General features: G+C 39.6%; 1 protein-coding gene across 4 annotated transcripts in view; it reads right to left on the reverse strand.

Moving 5' to 3' along the window:
- Positions 1–900: 900 nt before the first annotated feature.
- CCDC125 (coiled-coil domain containing 125) overlaps positions 901–24,510 on the reverse strand; it is a 29,355-nt gene continuing 5,745 nt past the window's right edge. For 3 of the 4 annotated variants that reach the window (XM_065905218.1, XM_065905217.1, XM_065905216.1), the window contains exons 2-12: positions 21,957–22,399; positions 17,645–17,703; positions 15,742–15,828; positions 14,664–14,741; positions 13,580–13,665; positions 11,620–11,702; positions 9,772–9,887; positions 7,551–7,658; positions 5,773–5,947; positions 2,539–2,669; positions 901–1,683 (exon numbers count right to left, since the gene is read on the reverse strand). In XM_065905218.1, coding sequence (XP_065761290.1) covers positions 1,375–1,683; positions 2,539–2,669; positions 5,773–5,947; positions 7,551–7,658; positions 9,772–9,887; positions 11,620–11,702; positions 13,580–13,665; positions 14,664–14,741; positions 15,742–15,828; positions 17,645–17,703; positions 21,957–22,266 — 1,542 coding nt within the window. In that variant the 5' untranslated portion in view covers positions 22,267–22,399 and the 3' untranslated portion in view covers positions 901–1,374. The remainder of the gene's footprint in view (positions 1,684–2,538; positions 2,670–5,772; positions 5,948–7,550; positions 7,659–9,771; positions 9,888–11,619; positions 11,703–13,579; positions 13,666–14,663; positions 14,742–15,741; positions 15,829–17,644; positions 17,704–21,956; positions 22,400–24,510) is intronic. The other variant, XM_065905219.1, reaches the window with a different exon arrangement.

The following is a 24,510-nucleotide window of genomic DNA, read 5'->3' on the forward strand; positions in this document are numbered from 1 at the left end:
ATTCTTTGTCATACCATTTGCAAATATTTTCTCCTAGTCAGCAAGTTGTTTCTTCATTTTGTCTATGGTTTTTTTTGCTGTGCAAAAGTTTTTACGTTTAATTAGGCCCCATTTATTTTTGCTTTTGTTTACTTGATGAAATTTAGATTCTTTGTCCTTGATCAGTTGGAATATTACAAATTTTATCAATTTATGTGTTTGTTTTAAACACATTTAAAAAGAAACTTCCTAGTTTTTGGAATTTTTTTTTTTATGTTTCTCTTTTTGGTGTTATTAAATAATCCCAGATCCTTCCTTTCCCTACCTCAAAAGTTATTATATATACTAGATCTGTGTATGGACTTTATCTTATTCTCATTGACCTGCTGTTACCACACTGCTTTGAATAATGTAGCACGGTATTACTGTCAGGACAATATATTTTATTTTTTAAATTAAATATAATTTTTATTTTGTAGTTGATAATTACACTTTGATATCTGGTAACAGTAGATCCTCATTAGTCTTTTCTCAAAATGTACTTGCCAATTTTTCAGCTTTTGTTATTAATGACTACCAGTGTGGTTCCTGTAACACAACTATAAATGGTTTATATTGTTACCTTATTACCCTATTGTGTTAGTTCATCTATTTAAATAGTAGATTCTTTTCATAACTGCTGACAATGCAGTGCATTTCCCGTGCCATCATTGTGATACTTTGTGATTAATATAGTAATATTCCCAAAAGGTATCGAAAAGTATTACTATGTAATATTTTTAGAAAGAGAGCATTTTAAATGGCCTAAAAGTCAGCATTAAGACCAAGAAGTTAAATCAGAGTGGGCTAAGTGCCAGAATTCTGTGTAGATCTGGCTTTAAAATGTCACCACTCTGACAAAAAAATCAGCTATAAAGGAAAGTTGCTAGCAATGACTTTGAATATACTTCTGCCAAAGTCCTACCATAATAACTGTTTTATTGCAGTTAAGAAAATTATCTTTAAGCCTTATATGGGAAATAAAAAACAGAACTAAAACAAGATAAATGTATTCCAAAAATTAATATTGAGTCATTCCTTTTGTTGCTTGAGCCAAAGATCCCTATAGTCAACAATCTGTGTAGTCAATCTAAATAAATATTTTTTCCTCAAAAAATCACTTTTTTTTTTTTTAAAGATTTTGGGAAATGCTGAAATTTCATATAGCATAGTAACATAATGTATAAATAAAATGCATCAACACAGAATACTAATAAATTTCTTGTAGAAAACATTTATTTAAGTTGCCTCCCAAAATACCTAGAAAATATACAACTTCTGAAAATGTAGCACTATTTACAAGACCCTTTTTCAAAGTCTCAAACATCTCTCAGTTCTGATTCATCTGATTTGTCTTCAGTACATGATATTTGATGGCAAAGAATGGGACCTTTTAAGAGTTCTTGTGTACTTTTGATCTGTTTGAAAGTGCTCAATTGAACAAATGCAGCCCACAGAATTAAAAATTTGAACACTTGAATGTACAGAATCACATGAAACAGGGAATTCTAAAATTTTCTGCCAGGGGTTTTTTAATATAAAATTGTCTTTCATAGAATTTCTTTCTTTAATCTCTTTTGAAGTGGTGTCTTTGTCTTCCAAAGCCCGAGCAAGCATGTAACTAACTTTCCTTTGATGAGCCAATGCTTCTTCTTTATCATTCAGCTGCATGCAGAGAAATTAAAAATGTACCAGTTAGTCAGTAAATCAGAATACAGAGCTGTAATCAGGAGTATTTCATGAAAATATTTAGTCTTCAATCTGTCCAGTCAATCAATATGAATAAATTAATTTAGGTGTCCACTAATTCCTCAGCATTATGCTACATGTTATTGAGGATTTTCTTTTTTTTAAGGAAGAACAGAAAGCAGCATTCCTTCTGCTGAAAAAAATGTTTAAGTCATTTGGAGAGAAATATATATTTACATGGTGTGTGTGTATATATGTATATATAATGCTAACATGTACTTACCTCTGTGAAAGAATGAAGTTATTTATAAAATTGTGTTATATATTTATATGCAATAAATAACTTTAATAATACTCTTCTATAGATAAGTATGTTCATATAATATGAGTTTCTTAGTTTAGTCATTATGAAATTGAGGATATCAGGACTGATTACAGTGTTGTGGTAATGACTACAGGATATAATGCATGAGGATGTGCTTTGAACACTTAAAAAAATCATGAATATATAAAAGTTTTTTTTTAATATAAAAAAAAGTCTTGTCATGAACTATACATAAGCGCTGATGATGGAGATGCCTGGACTTAATTACGGAGAGCCGCCTCTTTTTCAGAGGTGGAACTTTATTAAAGTTGCCCAGGAAGAACCTGGAAGGGGGAATTGGAAAGCATGTGTGGGTGTTCAAGAAGATAAAAATTCCGGAAAATGGTACCTTAACTGGGAAAAGAGCATAAAAGTCAAGTACAGCGTGATAAAGAGCTGAATTAATAGGAAGCAAAAAGATTAGCTCATCCACAACCTCTAACAACAAAGAAAGCAAAGATACTAACCAAGTCTATTAGCATCTTAAAGATTTCCCGAGGATCGTCCTGGTCGTTGGTACTCTTAGAACTGTTTTCTGAAGGGAGCATACCCAACAATTTCTGCCCTAAGGTCTTCTTACTCCCTGGTGATAGTGACCCTAAAATAGAACATGAAAACCCAGTTGAGACATAAAAAGACACACACTGACATAATTCCAGGAGAAGAGGTAAGTGTGAGCCCAGGTTAATTCATTCCTAAATCAATCAGGACCTTGTCCTCTTCAGGGACCCTCAAGCATGAGTGAGGCAGGCAGCACAGTGCAGTGGGGAAAATGGACCTTAGAGCCAGCAGCAAACGCAGGTGAGAGACCAGAGTTTGAGAACCCAAGCAGCGCCCTGCAGTCTCATTGCTCAGCCCTCTCTACCCAACTCAGTCCTCGGAGCCAGCGATCCACATTCGTACGTGAGATCTTCCGATGTAAAGGTCGGCCAGCTACCCACATTGAGAACACTCCCAGCAAAACATACCTGCAGACAGGTGGCGTCTGGCCAGAAAAAAACCTGGACTTGAATCCCCATTTAGCCACTTCAGAAGGGTATCACTCTAGAATAAAGTTCTCTAAGCTACACGTCCTCACCTCTAGAATGAGAATAACAGTCCCCATGCTCTATTGCTGGGCTGCCGTGCCATTTAAATAGTAGAGCCTGGGCTGGGAGAGGGGAGTGGTATTGAACGGGTACAGGGTTTCTGTTTAGGAAGATCAAAAGGTTCTGGAAATGGATGGTGGTGATGATTATGCAACAATGTGAATGGACTTAGTGAGACTCAAAAATGGTTAAAATGCTAAGATTTATATATAATTATCACAATTAAACCACACATTTGTGAAAGCACCTAGCCCAGGTACTGACATAATACTTAAAAGTCCACATTTCTTCAATATTTATGCTGATATTCTTCATCCATCGAAAGGATGCAGTTTGTAGCAGAAAATACAAAGTCACAGATTTATATACCAAGAAAGTTTCAGATGAACTCCAAAGGGACAATTCCCTTTCCACCCATTCCTGATAAACCAGTGACTGGGCCTCACACCTGACCTTCGCCAGTGGCAACCATGGCAAATGGGAAAAGCTAGCAAGTTGACTGGCTTTTCAATCCTGAGAGTGAATGAATGTGTCTCTATCTTTAATCTAAAAAAAGAAATATGTTCATGAGCTATCTCTCAGAACTTGTCTAAGCTGCCAAATCAAGAAAAGTTAATACAGTGTTAACTGCAAATAAAAAAATGACCTGTAACAATCATTTTGCAACAAATTATTGCATTATGTTAATAAAGTGAATCAAAGTCTTGTCACTAAGAAGGGCTCCCCCCAGTGGCTCAGCAGTGCAGGAGCCCAAGGAGGCATGGCTTCAGTCCGTGGGTGGGGAAGATCCCCTGGAGAAGGGCATGGCAGCTCACTCCAGTATTCTTGCCTGGAGAATCCCAGGGACAGAGCCTGGCGGGTCCATAGGCCCACAAAGAATCATACACGACTGAAGCAACTTGGCACACATGCTTGTCTCTAAGAAACTCAAAGTTAGTGAAGTGTATGAGGACTTTAAAGACTTCAGAGACGAACCAATTGTTTTAAATTCTGCTTCCAGTCTCAGTACCTTACGGAAAGCAAAGATTGTACCTCTCAAATCATGTTTTCAATGGAAAAGTTCCTGAATTCTGTAAATAGGCAAGACAGGAATTCTGGAATATAAAATGAATACAAGTGCTGAAATGAATATGAATCTACCTGTTTCTTCTTTCTCCCTACTCTTCCTTCTGCATGTGTGTTCTGTTGTGTCCAACTCTTTTCGTCCCCATGGACTAGCCTGCCAGGCTCCTGTGTCCATGGGACTTTTTCCAGGCAAGAATGCTGGAGTGGGTAGCCACTTCCTCCTCCAGGGGATCTTCCCAACCCAGGGATATAACTCGCGTCTCTTGCACCTCCTGCATTGGCAGGTGGACTCTTTACCACCAAGCCACCTGGGAAGCCCATGCCCGTGGAGGCCTTCGCCATTATACTTGCTCATCAGCTTCTGTAAATCTCAGAAGAAACACCTTTAAAAGTTAGTTTCAGGATAAAGTGGAATGCCTGTTTAAGAATGAGAGTTGAGGAATAATTTTCCCCCTTTTGCCCTGACTTCCACCTGACTCTAAATACATAGCTTTTATAATCTGCTTTCACCCACTTTCACAATTCTTGTTTACCACTTATATTTTTATTATCCCTTATTTCTTACCACTGCAGCAAAGCGATGGGTAAAGTTTAGTTAATGAAGCTAAACTTCACAACACTTGACCCATATACTAATACTAATATGCACTGTTTGAAAAGAAATATTTAAAAGAAGTATTATGTATTAAAAGTTTCATTTGTTAATACTATAAGATTCTTATTGGTTCCAAATTCATCTGAAAACGAGAGATACTGGAATTAGGATTATGAATTTTGACAAATTAAAAAAGATTTAGAAATAGGGTCATTTCAGAATTTTAATAATAAAAATTACATTTCTTAATAAACTTCACTTTATGACTGATAAATGGTTTCAAATTGGAATTTTAAATTGAAACAAAATGAGTTCTACTGAATAATACTTAAAAATGAAAATTGAGATTGACCATTAAGAGAAACTAATTTCTAAAAAATAATACCTATTTGTTCATATTGGACAGTCTACATACTTCAATGACAATTTGATTCTCTCATGGCATTTTTATATATTTTGTTTAATGCCATAATGACTCAAAAATGGCCATGAACTTTTTGATAGGCTTGTAAACCAAAATTTAAACCTTAATTTCTGTTTCACTTTTTATAAGAATATTTTATTGATTTGTCCAACTTAAGTCTCCTCTACTGCTCAATGTGTCCTTCCAGAAACACACATTTCAAATAAAGTTTACTTAGGTAAGTTTAATGTTGGGTTTCACTCTCATTTTTCCCTTTAATCATCTAGCACTCATTATAAATTCTTTCCACTGAGCATGGTCTTGTTTAAATGAAATAGAAGAGTACTAAAGTAGAGTCTCCTGTTATTTTATGATTTCATTTGCATAAGTAACATTCAGTGACCAATTTTTTCCCCATAGTTGCTAAATTTTTAGATAAATCATAAGTATATGTGAAATTTCAATTATATTCACCATATTAATGATGCTTAATTATAACTAAAAACAACTGAAATTACACCTGATTATTACCATTATAATTCATACTTACCATCTTCTTTAAGGTGCTTCCAATTTATCCATTTTGTTGCTTTCTTACACATTTTATCCATCTGTGTCAATCTTAGTGCCTGGTCATTTTTCCTCATTAATTGTTGCTCAAATGCAATTCTGAATGCATCTGCCATTATGTAGGCTTCTTCTTTACTCTTCTGCAGAAGTTCCAGCTGGTTTTGAAAGAAAGTTTGAGAGGTGTTAGAGGCAAAACCAGGGCTTCCCAGGTGGCTCAATGGTGAAGAGCCTACCAATGCAGGAGACACGTGTCAGCAGGTTCCATCCCAGAATCAGAAGATCCCCTGGAGTAGGAAATGGCAACCCACTCCAGTATTCTAGTTGGGATAATCCCATGCAGCCTAGCAGGCTACAGTCAATGGGGTTACAAAGAGTTGGACACAAAACCAGAACAATTTTTTTTTACCTTGTTACTTAACTAAATGCTGAGTCAGATTAGCAAATGCGTCTTGCCACTGAGTGGAGTCGAGTGCATATCCGTGACCTATTGCATGTTTAAGCTAATTAGTACTTGCCAACTAGATTACTGGAAGTTTCTCTTATGCCTGTCAGCTCCTTGGTAATCCAACTCTCAGATTTCATTATCAAGACAGACCCTGTGTGTGCCCTTCCCAACAAGGAAGCAGGGAGGATGCCAAATGCCACATTTCATTTCTGCCTTGGGCCATTCCAGACAATACCACAAAATAATTATGAATACCATCTTTCAGATACCTCCCACTGGTCTTTGTAATGTTATGCTTTTCCTAATGAATTGATAATGTTTAGCTGCTTGCTTTGACATATATACTGAAGACTAAATTCCATACCTTCAATAAAAACATTCTAAAAATTATGGTCCACATTGTATTTGTTATTAAAGCCTAATCATAATGGCAGCTATCATTTGATTAAATGCCAGGCATGGCCACATGCTAAGCATTATATGTACTGTATTTCTTACAACAACCCGCCAAGCTAGTTATTTAACCTTCCATTTAACATACGTGTCCAAAACCACAAAGGTGGAAACTGATGGAGCTGAGATTCAAACCTTGATCTGGCTGGCACAAAGGTTCCTTCCACTGTACCTTGCAGCTTTTCTAAGAAGCTTCATGTTTATCTGTTAATCGGTGTTGTGCATCCTGATGATTTTAAGCACTTTTCCTCTAATACCTAGTAATTTTAGGGCCATGTATAGACAAAAGAAAGAAAAACTCAGGAATTACTAACTAAAACACTGGCAAACAACTTCATGGCTACGATACTGTGCCAAGTATTATCTGTATTTTGGAACCATGTAAACCAGTTTTTACACATTAATGTTACTGATATTTAAAACTAAGGATAAGTTCCATAGCCAATGACTACCAATGAAGCTAATTACTGCATATACTTTCATTTATTCACCTTTATATATTAAGTCCCCTACATACAAATGAGTTCCATTCCAAGATCACAATCACAAGTGCAACAAAGTTAGCTTAGGTATGCAGATAATACAATCAGCTACATACCGTTGCTTTTACACTTGCTTGCAGACATCCTGGGCTTGAAATAAAGATCTGTACTTTATACAGTACTGTACAGTAGTGAAAACAAAAGCGCAACCCCTTGTAGAAGATGCCTGTATGCGACTGTACACCAGACACATGTGAACTAACGTGATTGGACGAGGGAACGCACACTCGCATCTCTCAAAGTTAGCAACTTGAAGGCTCGTGTGCAGGGAACTTACTGTCTGAACAGAGAAACAATCAAAGCTTTCGCTGTTTTTACCTCCTGTTTGAGCTGCAGGAGCATTTTCCGAGTGGACACGGCCAACATGGCACAAGCGCAGCGGCTCCCTCTGGGACGGTGACACAGGCAGGCTCCCGGCGCTGCAAGCTTCAAACCCAAAAGAATTATCTATTACTAAGTAACCCTGCTGTGCCGGACGCAAACACGGGGCACGCACACGAACCCGCCGCACATTTCAGACAAGCATCTGATTCAGAGAGACTGCGAAGGAAAACAAATAGGAAGCTGAGACCACAATTTCAGGACCCAAGTGGAAATTAACTACAAATGAGCATAGACTGGTGTTGCAAGAACAAAAACCTAAAGGAATTCTACCTTTCTTTTCAGTCTCCTAAACCTTTCACTTGGTATCAGTTTCCTATACCTCTGAGTCCTTGGCAGGAATTTGACCTAGTAAAGTAAATATAAACACCTATCATATGGATTTCCTGGGACTGGGCTTGGCCCTGCCTCCCAGCATGGATTACTGTCAGGTCCTGCAAGGAAAGATGCATGCCCAGAAATGGTGGTTTTTAACACTGATGAGGAATACCGTCATCCTGCCACTCCTAAAAAAGATGCCCTGTGATCATGTAATACATTCTTAAATACCTCCTGGCTCACCCAATGTTCTGGAATTGCATAAGGTCCAGATTCCTCAAAACCTGTCTTCAGATCACAGTGAAGAAACTAGTCCATCTGGGTCACTCCTGGTTGACCATTATAGCCAGAATAAAAGAACTGTTGTACTTTTTCTTAAAACTCATTTTGACAACTAACCCCAAGTTGCCTTCCCAACATACTCCAATTTAATGGGGGCAGTCTATGTGATTATTGGGCCATATCTTTTAAAGTTTCATGTGAAACTTACTACAAATTATTTTTGAAGCTTCCTGCTGCTGTAAATTTCATATGAATGGACTGGCTTAAAATAGAATCTTATCTTAGAGGCTACTTAGAGAAGATTCCACAGTCTGTCTTAGGGTAAAGGCTATTGCAGAAAATTCCTTCTCGCATGGAAGATAACTGAAGTAGATAGCGTTCAGCTGACTTGAGTGTACACAGGGTGGTTACATGGCTGACTGGTATCTTCCCTCTTCCCTTTCCAACCTCCAACTGCTGTATATTATCCCTGCAAAAGTGGCCAACAACCAGTTTCAGAATGCAAGGTTTCTGCAAGGACCTATCAATCCCAGTTCTCTATCCTTACCTCAGTGCTCCTCCATCAGCCAGCTCAGGGCCCTTGTTCCTGCCTGTTACAAGGTTACTCATGACAGCCTGCTCAGGATTATAACAGAGCACACTTATTCTGAGCTCGCTCTCAGTTCAGTTTCTTTTAGGTTTCTTTTTGGCGAATACACTAGTTTTCCACCCAGGCAGTAGAGCATGATAATCAAAAGCACAGACTCTAAACTCTACCTGGGTGTAAATCCCCATTCCACCACTTACCAGCTCTGTGACTTTGAGCAAATTACTGAACCCTTCTGTGCCTTTGTTACCCTCATCTGTAAAATAAGGATTTAACAGTACTTAACCTTATTTGGTAGTTGTGAGAATTACATGTGTAAATCTATGCAAAGCACTCAGAACAGTATCTGGTGCTTACTAAGGACTATGTATTTGCTATTATGAGTAGCAGTTACTTTATTTGAAGTTCTGTAACAAGTGAATGGCTACTCCCTCTCACTGATGTTTATTTCTCACGAGTCCCCAGGACTCTTTTTATCTTATCAGCCAAACTTCCACCCTGTAAGATATCTCACACCTCAGCAAGCAAATAGCAAGGCATCAGTCTGGGCTCAACCCCAGACGGACTGCGTCACTTCAGGGAGGGAAATGAAACTATCTGAGCCTGAGTTTCCTCTGTAAAATGGGGCTGATACCTGCTTTGCAGCCTTCACAAGACCATTACAAAGATCAGATTTTAAAATGTGTGGGAAAGTACTCTGCCATGGTAAGCCTCTACCCAGGGGAGATACTACTAACATAGTTTCTCCTGAAACTAGACAAAGGAAATAAAGGAGCAGGAAGCGGCAAGCTCATCCCCTAGTGCCCAAAGGGTATAGTACCTGCAAGGCTGAAGAAGGGACACGGGCCTCTCACCCTCTGTCTCAAGGTGCTAAGCACGTTGCTATTATAGATGAGGAGATGATGGCAATCACAGAAACATAACGGAAGTGAAAAATTCCCTCCTGCTAAATTTTCATAACTGCTTACCTACCTCAAGACCTGAAACCTCTGTAAAGCCACTTCTATCCTGGCAGGTGTCTTCCTGAGCCACCTTCTGCTGTCTGATATCAAGCATGCCAAGCGCCTCCAAATACTGTTGACTCAAAACTGGGAAGGGCCACGTAAGAAAGTGTTAGTCTTGACGTCTAACTCCAGCTTCACCTGATCCACTTAAACTAACATCACATACTTAGTTCTTCTAAGCAAGGGATATACAACTACCCACAAAATCTGCCTCCAGCCAGAAAATCTATCTAAAAGAATAGTGGGTATTAAGTAGGTGCTAATACACGTGTGCGTGCATGCTCAGTTGTGTCCGACTCTTTGCAACCTCATGGACTGTAGCCAGGCTCCTCTCTCCATAGGACTTCCCAGGCAAGAATCCTGGAGTAGGTTGTGATTTCCTCCTCCAGGGGATCTTCCCGAGCCAGGAATTGAACACCAGTCTCCTGCATTGGCAGGCAGATTCTTTACCACTGAGACATGTAAATACACGTGTAACACTAGATTAAAAAGTTAATTTTTAAAAATAATTTTGTTTTCGGCTAGGCTGGGTCTCTGTTGCTGCTCACGCTTTCCTCTAGTTGTGGCAAGCGAGGACTATTCTCTAGTTCTGGCACACAGGCTTCTCGTTGTGGTAGCTCCTCTTGCTCCGGAGCATGAGCTCCAGGGCACAGGGGCTTCAGTAGCTGCAGCTCCCAGGCTGGAGAGCACAGACTCAGGAGCTGCGGTGCACCGGCTTAGCTGCTCCAAGGTATGGAGGATCATTCCCCGGTCAGAGACTGAGCCCCTGTCTCCTGCATTGGCAGGCAGATTCTTCACCACTGAGCCACCAGGGAAGCCCCAAATGTTATTTTTAATGTGGAAGGATCTTAACTGCAACTGAAGTCTGGTCGTCATTTGCTCAAAAAAAATTTGTAGGATTTTCAAAAAGAGAACATAGAATATCCACACTGTAAGACCATGAGATCTCATATACTATGTTAATGTACTGTCTGTATTGAATTAATGTACTGTACCAGCTCTGTAAACTCGATCAGACTTTTCTTTTAGTTAATAGTTTTCATAAGAGGCTCTCAACCCAAATACTTAGAACAAGAGGGGTCCTGCTATTTACTGTGGAGCAGAAAACAGTAACTTTTCCTCTCTTCTTGCAGGGTAGAAGGATGGGGAGGAAGCGCAGGGCTAGTGGCTAGCAGTTTCTGTCCTGGCACAAACCCAACAAGAAGGAAATCACTATCTGCTCAGATCACTGGTGTGGAGAAGCATATCTGTACCTGCAGTTCTCACCCGGGGCATCGCCACAGTTCACTTACTATACTATGGAAAGTGCTGCTCTTGGGCCCGTGACCCGACTGAGCACTCATCTTGTCCCTTTCAAGCCACCACTTTAAAAAGTAGCTTCTTCTGGGAATTCCCTGGCAGTCAAGTGGTTAGGACTCCGGGCTCTCAGTGCCAGGAACTCAGGTTTGACCCCTGGTCGGGGAACTAAGGACCCACACGCTGCAGGACAACTAGGCCCCTGAGCCACCACCATTGAGCCCTTGCGCCCAGAGCCCGAGCTCTGCAACAAGAGAAGCCACTGCAGTGAGACACGGCAATCAGAGCAGCCCCTGCTCAACGCGGCTAGAGAAAGCCCCACTGTAGCAAACGAAGACCCCGCGCAGCCAAAAATAAATAAAAAAAGAAAAAAACTAATTGATGCATTTCTTCTTTTATTCTTAAAATATATTACTTCAGAGTATTAGCACTTTGTTCATATGTGTATTCTTAACATAGGACAAAACTGATCTTTTAACATAATATTTTTAAAAAATTATCAAAATACCATCCTACTTACTTGCATTTTCAGACTTGAGCATTTTAATTTCTTCTGTTTTTAGTTTCAAAGTTTCTTTGAGGACTGCATTTTCACAGTTTAGCCTGGAAAAGAGTACCCTCCAAATCATTAAAATATTAACATTTTGTAGTTGAATATTTAATCCCATAGTTAGAATATGAAAACCGAAATAAAATTTTTCTTACTTCAAAACTGTCTAGAATTTATATGTGTAACAAAAATTTAAAGGAATGTGGTAAGATTCTGTACTTACTCTTAACACGTCTATATATTTAGCTGAGAAAATCAGAACCAGAAATAACTGTAAGGCATCTATCTTGAACACTCATTCCTCTTTAGTAAAGTTTCAATCAACTTAATAACCATTTGAATGCCAACTACATGCTTAGGGCACCTTCCAAAATTTACATAAAAAGCTACATAGGAGGTATAAACTTCCAGTTTTAAAATAAATAAGTCCTGGGGATGTAATACATAGTGTGGAGACTATAGCCAACAATTACTGTACAGTATTTGAAAGCTGCTAAGAAAGTAGACCTTAAAAGTTCTCAACATAAGAAAAAAATGTAAAGATGTATGACAATGAATATTAACTAGATTTATGGTAATGATCATTTTGCAACATATGCAAATACTGAATTATCTTGTACACCTGAAATTAATACAATGGTATATGTCAATTATACCTCAATGTAAGAAAAAGAGATATAGGGAGCTTTGTCTATTGAATGAAAGTTGGAATTACTTACAGGAGTTCTTAAATTGCCCAACACCAGAGGCTTAAATAAAATGCTTTTGTAGTTAAAAACAGTAGCCAGATCATCTGGTCTAATTTGTAACTTTAAATAAAATACCTATCAAGACATGTTGTGGTATTCCTAGGGAATATTATATCCTGTGCTTGGAATATAATGCTTATCCCAAATGATATAGGCCATAGGCCTCATATCATTAGAACAGTGGTCATGAAGTTCAAGTTTCTCAATTAAAAAGTGAACTGTGGTTCACATCACAAGAAAAAAAATTCTGTAGCGATGTATGGTGACAGATATTGACTAGACTTACGGTGGTGAACATTTTGTAATATGAACAGGTGTTGAGTATGTTGTGTTGTACACCTGAACTAATGTAATATGTCGGTTACAGCTAAAAAAAGGTAAATCTAAGGCATCCCCTTTCCATGAATAACCTAACAAATTAATAAAATGTGAAATCAGTTTTTCAAGCAATGTCTCTAGCCCTTGAACAAAGCAGAAAAATATTACCTCTATTTTTATTTATGTATTTAACTACAAAGAGAGAGAAAGAAAGGTAAAAAGAATGATAAAGTAAATGTAGTAAAGTTAAAATTTGGAGAATCTTGGTGAAAGATATATAGGAATTATTTGTACTATTCTTACAACTTTTCTGTAAGTCTTCAATTATCTCAAATTAAGAAGTAATAAGTTAAAAAAAAATTAGGTACTAAAGCCATCTATAACCCCAGGTATCAATTTCTCAATGACTGACCTTGTAAATGTGCTATAAAGTTATTAAATAAATTCACACTGATAAAAGAGTTGTTTAGAAGACTGTAAAAAACAGTGTCAATGCTAAAATAACTTCAGAAACACAATTCTTAAACAGTATTTTAACACACAATTTATACTGTATTTTTTAAAAAAGAAAACAGTAACAGTAAAATATGGAACTGGTAAGCAGATAAGCAACATGAATTTCATTTTTTATTTTTTTATTTTTGGCCACACCACATAGCTTGCAGGATCTTAGTCCCCTGAGCAGGGATTGAACCTGAGGCTCTGGCAATGAAAACGCTGGGTCCTAACCACCAGACTGCCAAGGAATTCCCTGAATTTTATGTTTACACTTAGGTCAAAGAAGAAGAAAGCCTAAGCCCCACTTATATTATACACAGTTAAAAAATTTCCAAAGAAAAATTATGGAATAATAATATACAAACCTGTCATATTTTTGGATCCAAGATTCCTCTATATTTTTAAATCTATTCTGATCAAATTCTATTTCCCACTGCAAGGCATTTATTTCCTGTAGAAAAAAATAGCACTTTCAAGGAAAATTACAATTAAATCATTTTATGACTTACAAATAACTTAAATAAATCATTTAGTCATTTCACAGAACTAAGCTAAAGAGAAAACACTAATTATTGCTCAAAAAGAGTCTGTGACATTTGTAAACACATATAACATGCCTCTTTAGCACTCAAAAAGCTTTACTGAAGCTTACTTATTATTAGAAAAATTTCAAATTGTCTAGCTTCAAATTTTGCTGGCTTGAGCCTAGATTTCTCATCACCTCCAATCCATGCAGACCCCAAAATACACTCTTGGAAGTCTGAGCCCAGTACACTCCCATCGAGGGAGAATGAAACAGACACAGGAATGTGACCACTTAGAGTGATTCCTAACCACTTTAAAAAAAAAAGTCCTTTTTCATTATGCTTTATCACAGGACATTGAGTTCCCTGTGCTATACAGTAGGACCTTGTTTATCCATTCTGTGTAACAATTTACACCTGCTAGTCCCAAACTCCCAGTCTGTCCTCGAACCCCTCACCCCTTGGCAACTACAAGCCTATTCTCTATGTCTGTGAGTCTGTTTCTGTTTTGTAGATAGGTTCATTCGTGTCATATTTCAGAGTCCACATATAAGTGATATCATCCGGTATTTGTCTTCTTCCTCCTGACTTACCTCACTTAGTATGATAATCTCTAGCTGCTTCCATGCTGCTGCCTAATTACCTTTTTAGTGAAGAGGAAACGAAAGAGGCAAGTTCTGCAGGGCAAGCAGAGGGAGAAAAATAGAAAAAGAAGAGAAACAGAAGTGTCAACTTGGCAGGGTTAGCCCATGTGACAATCTATTTTGGACTATAAGATCCAAAAGGGAAGGGACTGTATGAAGCTGAACCACATCTGGTAGAAGGTATGCACAAATGACATAACCATTGGTATGGTGATTTTTAAGGAAATTCTATTGGAAAGATTATTAAATTGAACAAGCCCAAGCTGCAAGGGGTCAAATACCTTCTCCAAGGATCTCTTTTGTTCCACAGTTTTTTGAAGCACTGCCTGGGTATGACTTGTGGCTTTGCCAAATACTGCCTAAGAAAAATAAAGACATATCAGTATAAATTAAGTATCTGATCACCCTTATATACAAGGTGAAGTTCACATCTTTATTCTTCGCATTTTTATTTTAAGACAGCAGAAAATGGCCTTGAGATGAGAATTCCCACAGAGACCACCTTTTGTATAGAGTTTGATAGTTCAAAATCAGAAGATCTTGGTTTGGTTCTTTCCCAATGAATGTGAGAACGAATGAATGGATTTCCCACACAAAAACGTGTCCATGAACATTCACAGCAGTATGATTTATAACAGCCAAAAAGTAATACTATAAACCACATAAATGCCTATCAACTGGTGAATGGATAAGTAACATGTGGTATATCTATACAATGGAATATTATTTGGTAATAAAAAAAGGAAGCAAGCATTGACACATACTACAACATGCATGAATCTTAAAAATATGCTAACTAAAAGAATCCAGAGGCACAAGAATCTAGCCACATACTGTATGATTCTATTTATGAAACAGAAAAAGCGAAACTATAAAACAGAAAGCAGATAGTGCTTGTTGAGGGATGGGAATAAGAATAACTACTAATAAGAGGTTCCTTTTGGAGGGTGATGAAAATAGTATAAATTAGGTTGTGATGATGGTTACACAAGTCTAAATTTAGTAAAAATAAATTGTATGCTTAAAACAAGTGAAATTTATGACACATAAGTTTTATCTTAATAAAGCTGTTTTAAAAATCTGTAGCTAAAAAAAAAAAAACCAAAAAACTGTATTAAGCATTGATGCTATTATTTTAAAAGCTAAAACCAGGGAGCTCCTTGGTGATCTACTGGTTAGGATTCAGCACTTCCACTGCCATAGCCCAGGGTTCAGTCCCTGCTTGGGGAACTGAGATCCTGCAAGCTATGCAACACAGCCAAAAATATAAAAATAAAGATAAATGAAAAACAAAAGCTAAAATCATACTACTTATCACTGGAATGTGTACCTGATGAAAGTTTGAAAATAACTTCTTACCATGCTTTGAAGAATTTTCAATGCTTCCTCTTTACCTTGAAGTTGTCTTTGAGATGCCTCAAGTTCAGTTTTCAAAATTTCCACCTCCTGAGGAGAAGAATACAATCAGTCTTCCTATCTGTAATATATGCCACCGCTAATGATCAACTTAGTTTACATTTAAGCTCAACATTCACTTTGACTCAAAGCACTCTGACCTTACAAAATGAGGTTGGAAATTCCTCCAGGCTATATAAGTGGACCAGAGAGGCCAAAATTGAGATCATTACTATCAGGTATCAGTTAGGTCTAAAAGCCCAAATCTTTTGCTTTTACCCATCTAGGCCACACAGTTTGTGTGTGTGTTTGCTTCTGCTCTTTGGCCACACATGAGGCTTGTGGGATTGTAGTTAGTTCCCCAACCAGGGATTGAACCTGAGCAGTTGGCAGTGAGAGTGCAGAGTCCTAACCACTGAACCACCAGTGAAATCCCTAGGCTCCACAGTTAATAATTTGGACAAAAATCTTTAGACCACGTAAATTAAGCACATGCTCATCCATACAGCTCCATGAGCTACTAATATTACGGCTAAGACTGTGCCCTCTATTCCAAAAGATATGTTTAAGCTTTAACCCCTGGTATCTTAAATGCGACCTTATTTGGAAAGAGGGTCTTTACGTAATTAAAGTCATACTGGATTAGGGTAGGCCTCAATCCAGTGACTGGTGTGATGCAGCTACAAGTCTAAGACTGTTGGTGGCAACCACCAGAAGCTAGGAAGGTTGTAAAGGTCCCTCTAGACCCTTCAGAGGGTACATGGTCCACCCACACCTTGATTTCAGACCTCTGAAATTAAAAGACGCTTACTCCTTGGAAGGAAAGTTATGACCAACCTAGACAGCATATTAAAAAGCAGAGATATTACTTTGTCAACAAAGGTCCATCTAGTCAAGGCTATGGTTTTTCCAGTAGTCATGTATGGATGTGAGAGTTGGACTACAAAGAAAGCTGAGCACCAAAGAATTGATGCTTCTGAATTGTGGTGTTGGAGAAGACTCTTGAGAGTCCCTTGGACTGCAAGGAGATCCAACCAGTCCACCCTAAAGGAGATCAGTCCTGGGTGTTCATTGGAAGGACTGATGCTGAAGCTGAAACTCCAATCCTTTGGCCACTTGATGGGAAGAGCTGACTCATTTGAAAAGACCCTGATGCTGGAAGGGATTGGGGACAGGAGGAGAAGGGGACGACAGAGGATGAGATGGCTGGATGGCATCACCAACTTGATGGACATGAGTTTGGGAGCTGGTGATGGACAGGGAGGCCTGGTGTGCTGTGGTTCATGGGGTCGCAGAGTCGGACACGACTGAGCGACTGAACTGAACTGAACTGAGCCTCCATAACTGAAAGAGAATCAATCTGCTCTTTTAAGCCACCAGTGTGTCAGGGCAGCTCCAGGAAACCAGTAGAGCAGCTTTCACCAGAAGAGTTCACAAATGCACATGAAGATAAGTTTCCTGTTCCTGAGAGGGCAGCCACCCTCACTGGAACTCCTACTCCCAAGCAAGATGGACGACCTCCGCAGACCACCTGGGTGCTTTCTGGTCCTCTGACTTGAAAGAGGTTAAATTAGGTCAGGTTATTTCAAGCCACACATTCTGGGAAGATAGATGAAAGGGAGTGACTACTATTTTCTCTGGGAGATTAGAGAAGTAAGGTGTAAAGGAGAACAAGAGGGCATGTTTACATAAACAGCCGTTATGAGAGATAAGGAGGCCAGTTGGAAGTTATGAGCTTGCCGCCATGGCTGGAGAATATCTGGAAAGCCAACAACTGCATTCCATGCCATGTTAGTATCACTTAAACAAAATGTCTGTCAGTGGTCTTCATTCACATGAGAATTTGTATATCACCCTGAGTACCTACCTCTAAAGTTTCATGAAGACGTTGCCTTAATTCCACATTTGACAACTCTGAATTAGAATCTATTAGAGGGGGAAAAAATTAAATATTTTCTTAAATTAGTTAGATATAGGACATTTGTTTACAAGATATCAAATACAGGCTTTCCCTAAATGGAAAAGAAAATAATTGTAATAAAGCAATGATGATAAAAACAGGTAGCTTAAAACACTCCACAAAAGACACATACTTTTGAATCAAAAGATTCAAACAGATAGCTTAAAACACTCCACAAAAGACACATATTTTTGAATCAAAAGATTCTTTTAAAAAAAGGACTCTTAAATAAAACTGTTGTTAATTAATTGGTTAACTACTATAACCAAATACAGTGTCAAAAAACATGAATGCTGGTGAGTGAAATAAATGAATTTTGGTGTTTTGGCTTAAGCCTGGTCAAATCATGATATAAATATCTAAGAAATAACCTGAATTTAGTTTCTTTCCAAGGGGAATGACAAGAATTCTCTAATAACTTCAATTATTCTCTCCTTAATATCATCAATTGAGACATTAAACTGAGTTTCCCAGAACTTCATTTTCATTTCAGTTTCAATGGCAACAGAAAAACACTGAAGTGGTATATTAGAGCAAGAGGATGTAAAGTAAAAGGAAGCAAAACAGTTAGAAAGACTATTTGGAAGGACATCAAAAGTTTCTCAAAATTTTTTTTGCTATTCTGAACTTTCATCAACATGACAGTATCTGCCGGGAGCCATTATGGGCGGTCCCGCCTGTGACGAGGTCATGAAGAAAATACCGGGCAGGCAAGGCCGTCCGGGATCCCATCCATGATGAGGTCATGAGGAAAATACCTGACAGGCAAGCCGTCTAGGATAAGGGACCCTCCAGGTTGGCCTCCGCCTCTACCCCACCCTGTATCCTCCCCCCTTTTCTGCTGTTCTTGTTTGCCCTGCTGCGGATTCTTGTGTTGCCTGCCGAGAGCTCTCCTGCTCCTCTTTCACTGAATAAAGACCAACTTAAAAGCTAATTAATAAATCTCCTGGATGCTGGTACCCTATGAAGGGGCCAGGGATGAAGGAAATGCTTCAGTTCAAACCCTTTTGCTGGCATTCTGGCTTGTTTGATAAATGTGTGCTCTCATTGCAAAAAATGCGCATGATTGTTCTAAACATCCTAAGCACAGTACGCTAACAAAAGAAACTATTAAGCATAGGTCCCTCCGCTTATAGCCACAAATGTGCCTAATAGAAAATAGTTTAGATAGAGATTAGCTGGTGACTTCTTGCAGGTAATTAACTTTTAGACTAAGAGCCTGTTTTGTGCCATATCTGCTGTTTTTGCAATCCTGTGCATTTCCGTTCTGTAAAAATGTAATCCTACAGCATGTATATTATCTAGGGTGAAACAGATCACCAGCCCAGGCTGGATGCATGAGACAAGTGCTCGGGGCTGGTGCACTGGGAAGACCTAGAGGAATCGGGTGGAGAGGGAGGTGGGAGGGGGGATCGGGATGGGGAATACGTGTAACTCCATGGCTGATTCATGTCAATGTATGACATAACCCACTGAAATGCTGTGAAGTAATTAGCCTCCAACTAATAAAAAAAATTAAAAAAAAAAAAAAGGAATCACACACGCACACACACACACACACAAAATGTAATCCTATCTAGTTTCCATAGAGATGACACCTAATAGAAAGAAAATACATTAACCACAAAAAAGACAGGGTCGATTACTGAAGTTGCTTAAAGTTGCACCAGGTGCAAGCCATAAATTGTCAACAGGCCTGAAAGCCAAAAGATATTATACATAGAGATTAACCATTAAAAAGGCCCTAATAGGCACAGAGCCCTTTGGGGGGTGAGGAAGCCCTATTAGAAAATACAAAACATATTGTTTTAAAAGTGGTTATTGGATCAACGTTTGATTGATGTTAATGTGCTGAGGTTGTGCAGTGGAAACTATTGTTAATATAGTTGGAGAACTAGAAAAATAAGAGTTTAGCCCTAGTGTAAAAACAATAAGATAATTGTTAATTTTAACCAGGAGTGCTAAACAGGGGCTGCCTCACCAGAGCCACAGAGTCTTTGTGTGTTAAACTTTTTAGATAAATTTAGCTGAGAATTTCTGCAAATAGACTGACTTTTATGTTAACAGGATTGTATTTCTATTATGTTGCAACTTGCTGTACCATGAGATTGCCAATTTTCTGTTTTCTGCTAACCTCAAGGCCAGAAGATAATGTACAAAAAATCTATGGGAAAAGACTTTCATAAACAAAAAATATACAGAGCACACCTGGTTTCATGAAGGACAAGCTGATGTAATGTTAAACTAAGTCTGTATGCTTATCTCCCCCTTAAAAATGTACCAATTTAGGGTATAAAGGCTACGGTGAAAAATAAAGCAACTGCCAGACTCTGCCGCATATCCTGGTCTGGTCTCTCTCTCTCTCTCTTTCTCTCTCTCCCTCGCAGACTTGGCCCTATCAAGGCCGGTCTTACGTGTCTTCTCTCGCCCATGCCGTTCATCCTGAGGGTTCCCCTGGATCCTGCTGGGGCTGGACCCGGTATCCAAGGGAAAACCTAAATCAGGTTTTTACTCTGATAATTCAGGGTTCCAAGCAAAAGTGACTCTGGGCTGACAAGTGACAAGTTCTATTCTATTAATACTTGTGGTAGGCAGAATAATGGCCCCCAATGTCTACATCTTAATCCCAGAACCTGTGAATACCTAGCAAAAGGGATTTTGTAGATGTGATTAAGAGCTTGGAGACAGGGGATTATTCTGGATTACCCAGCTGGGCCAGATGTAATCACAAGGCTCCTTACAAATGAAAGAGGAGGCAGGGGAATCAGAATTGGAGTGATGATGCAGCGGGAGAAAGACTTGACCAGCAACTACAGGCTTCAAAGATAGAGGAAGGGGACTGTGGACAAGGGGACGCAACCTCTACAAGGTGGAAAAGGCAAGGGAATGGATTGTCCCCTGGAGCTTCCAGAATGAAGGCAGTCAGGCTTACACTATGGTGTTAGCCCAGTGAAACCTACTTTGGGCTTCTGACCTATAGAATTGTAAGAGAATAAAATTTGTGTTGTTTTAAACCATTACATTTCTGATAATTTGGAAACTGTCTATTAGCAAGAGGAAACGAATACCATATTCTTACCTAGAATCAACTTTGATGAAAAGACAAAAGGCCATAAATTCTCAAAATAGGAGCTCATACCATTACTATTATTTCTTATTTATATCCCAGTAGTTTCCTAAAGTTTTTAATGCTCAGTTTTCAACATCTTTCTTGCAAAACAGTATCCATACTCTATGCATGATAAAGACTTTGGAGAAAAATATGTAAATAAGCTCATCTTAATTTCAAGAAGGATTCTGAGGGATAGAGATCAATCCCTAGCTGCAACATGTTATTTGTACATCTGAAACCATGTTTCTCAAATTATTTTCATGCTGTTCCACTTTGGAGGGGAAGTTTTACAACGGTGGATTACAAAAGATTCAGCCACACTAGAGCTGCGCCACAGTGCAGGCAGGGGCTCGCTCACCAGTTCCCAGTAACTTCAGGGATGTTAACATTGTTATCACAAGATGATTCCGAATGTTATTCTCTCCTTAGTGTACAAGCAGAATTTATGTTTAGTTATGACATTACCAACAAAGATCCGTCTAGTCAAGGCTATGGTTTTTCCAGCGGTTATGAACGGATGTGAGAGTTGGACTATAAAGAAAGCTGAGTGCTGAAGAATTGATACTTCTGAACTACGGTGTTGGAGAAGACTCTTGAGAGTCCCTTGGACTGCAAGGAGATCCAACCAGCCCACCCTAAAGCAGATCAGTCCTGGATGTTCATTGAAAGGACTAATGTTGAAGCAGAAGCTCCAATACTTTGGCCACCCAGTGCAAAGAGCTGACTCATTTGAAAAGACCCTGATGCTGGGAAAGATTGAGGGCAGGAGGAGAAGGGACGACAGAGGATGAGATGGTTGGATGGCATCACCGACTTGATGGACATGGGTTTGGGTGAACTTTGGGAGTTGGTTGACAGACAAGGAGGCCTGGCATGCTGTGGTTCATGGGGTCGCAAAGAGTGAGACATGACTGAGCGACTGAACTGAACTGAACTGGAAACAGAAAGATCAATTACTTTTATACCAACACCAATCAATCTCTAGAAGTGAATAAAGATAAATTTCTAAAACCCATGATGGTGACCCATCTTCATGCACTGGAAGGGTGGCAGCACTGATCGCAATCATGAGGGAGAAAAGAGGATGAGGACAGTAGACATTCTTACCCGTGAGACTTTGTCGCTTGTGATAGGGAATTTGGGGCCCTTCCAGGTATGGATCTTGAAAGCTCTTCTGCCTGGAATACTGAAAAACGGCGCCATTTCTTTCGTCCCCATTTCTTGAAAACAGGGGAGGACTAAAATTCTTTCCATCTGATCTTTTTCTAGATTTAAATAAATGTGAAACTTGCACTTCACAAATGCCGCCAGGCCTTCTTCCGAGGCCATACCCTAGATCGCCTTCTGCCATGTCATCGTCCTCTGTCTCCCAGGCCTGCCCCTCTGCCTCACTCGGCAGCCTCGCCACTCTGCTCATCAGTCACAGGCCTTCTTTACAATGGGCCGCCCTGGTGGCTCAGCGGTAAAGAAAAATCTGCCTGCCAATGCAGGAAATGCGGGTTCTGTTCCTGGGTCGGGAAGGTCCCCTGGAGCCTTCTTTACCTAGTTACCTGTAGTTAAGAAAAAACAGTTAAAATCTAATCAGTATAATAAGAGTTGGGTTTGCCAGGAAAGAAAAGGTCCTTTCTGCATCACGCTGGCACAGCCAGCGATGCACAAGCATACAGATGCCCCTTGCAACCCAACTGAAGCTATTTAACGTTTCAGGATTTTTTAAATAAGGAAAAGAAAAATCTGACTCCATATTTCTGAGGACACAGGACAGACTTTTACTGAATCCAATAATCAACTGATCAGGATGAAGAGATCAGGCTTTGCCAAGGAAACAACAGTCTTAACAAATGAACTTCCAAAGGAAAGTATTTAGTTTTCACAAGCCTAAGAGCTGTACAAAATTCAGCAGTCTTGGGAGTTCCCTGGTGGTCCAGTAGTTAAGACCCTGGTTGGGGAATAAGATCCAACAAGCCGCGTGGTGCAGCCAAAAAATAAATAAATAAATAAATAAATAAATATATACATGTATATATTCCAAAAAGTCTCTGAAAAATCAGCTTCCAATGACTAAGACCATCCTACCTCTGGCCTTTGTGGTCCTTCATCTGCCTGAGATACTTAGGACTCTTACACTCTCTCCTACAGCTCTCCTTGGTTCATTGTCTATTTCTGTGCAGACACAATTAGGAGAGGTTTTGCTGGTGGGAGGGACAGGTGGGAGGGAGGAAGGTTCCCTCTCCTGCCCCTACATCATCGTTCCCACTCTTTTTTCTCAAACCAGGCCACATCTGTGATCAAAATCCTCCACCGTTTCTCAGCACAGAGTAAATGTCAAAGTCCTTCCAATGGTGAGGGGCCCCAGGTTCATCTCTGCCTGGTACCCTCACCCTGGGCCAGCCGTCCTGACCTCCGGGTGGTGTTGACCCAGCCAGGCACTCCCGCCCCAGAGCTTCGAGTTCCCCGTGCCCTGACACTCTTTCCCCAGTGGAGGCACAGCTGGTTCCTCACCTCTTTGGATCCTTCCTACATTGTCTCCTTCTCAGTGCTGCCTTTCCTGGTACCCACCTAAATTTGCCAACTCCTCCTCCCTCTCCTACTTTGCTTGATTTTTCTCTTTGGCATTTATGACCTTCTAGCATGCCCCTCATATTTTACTCATTTTTCAAAGCACACCATTAAAAAGGGGAAGATAGTACAAAAGGGAGCCTAGGGAAGACTGGTTTTTCCAGTAGTCATGTATGGATGTGAGAGTTGGACCACGAAGAAGGCTGAGCACCAAAAATTGATGTTTCTGAACTGTGGTGTTAGAGAAGACTCTTGAGAGTCCCAAGGACAGCAAGGACATCAAACCAGTCAATCTGAAAGGAAATCAACCTGAATATTGGAAGGACTGATGCTGAAGCTGAAGCTCCAGTAGTTTGGCCACCTGATGCAAGGCCAACTCATTGGAAAAGACGCTAATGCTGGGAAAGACTGAAGGCAGGAGAAGAGGGGGGTGACAGAGGATGAGATGGTTGGATGGCATCACCGACTCAATGGACATGAGTTTGAGCAAACTCCGGGAGATAATGAAGGATAGGGAAGCCTGGTGTGCTGCAGTCCATGGGGTCACCAAGAGTGGGACACGACTTCACAACTGAACAACAACAAAAGGGAAGCAGAAGGTGGCTCTGGCTTGCCTGCAATGCTTCTTAAAAAATAGGGTGTCCTGGACATTTCCTCTGCCAGGGCCCAAACCTGCTCCTGAGGGCACCAAGTGGAATGCAAGCTCCACAGGGCAGAGACTTTTGTCTCAATCACACTGCAAGCCCAATGCCTAAACAGTTATCTGAGACATGATCTGTGCTCAACACATACTTTTAAATAAATGGATAAAGGAAGGAAGGAATAAACAAACTGAGGGACTTCCCTAGAGATGCAGTGGTTAAGACTCCATGCTTCCACTGCAGGAGGCATGGGTTTGATCCTCGTCAGCAAACTAAGATCCTGCATGCTGAACGGCGCAATCAAAATAAATAAATAGACATATAAATAGTAGTGTTAGTCACTCAGTCATGTCCGACTCTCTGTGACCCCACAGACTGTATGTAGCCTGCCAGGCTCCTCTTCCATGGAATTCTCCAGGGAAGAACACTGGAACGGGTTGCCATTCCCTTCTCCAGAGGAT

Source organism: Muntiacus reevesi, chromosome 14 (genome assembly GCF_963930625.1).
Source record: "Muntiacus reevesi chromosome 14, mMunRee1.1, whole genome shotgun sequence".
Classification (NCBI taxonomy): Eukaryota; Metazoa; Chordata; class Mammalia; order Artiodactyla; family Cervidae; genus Muntiacus; species Muntiacus reevesi.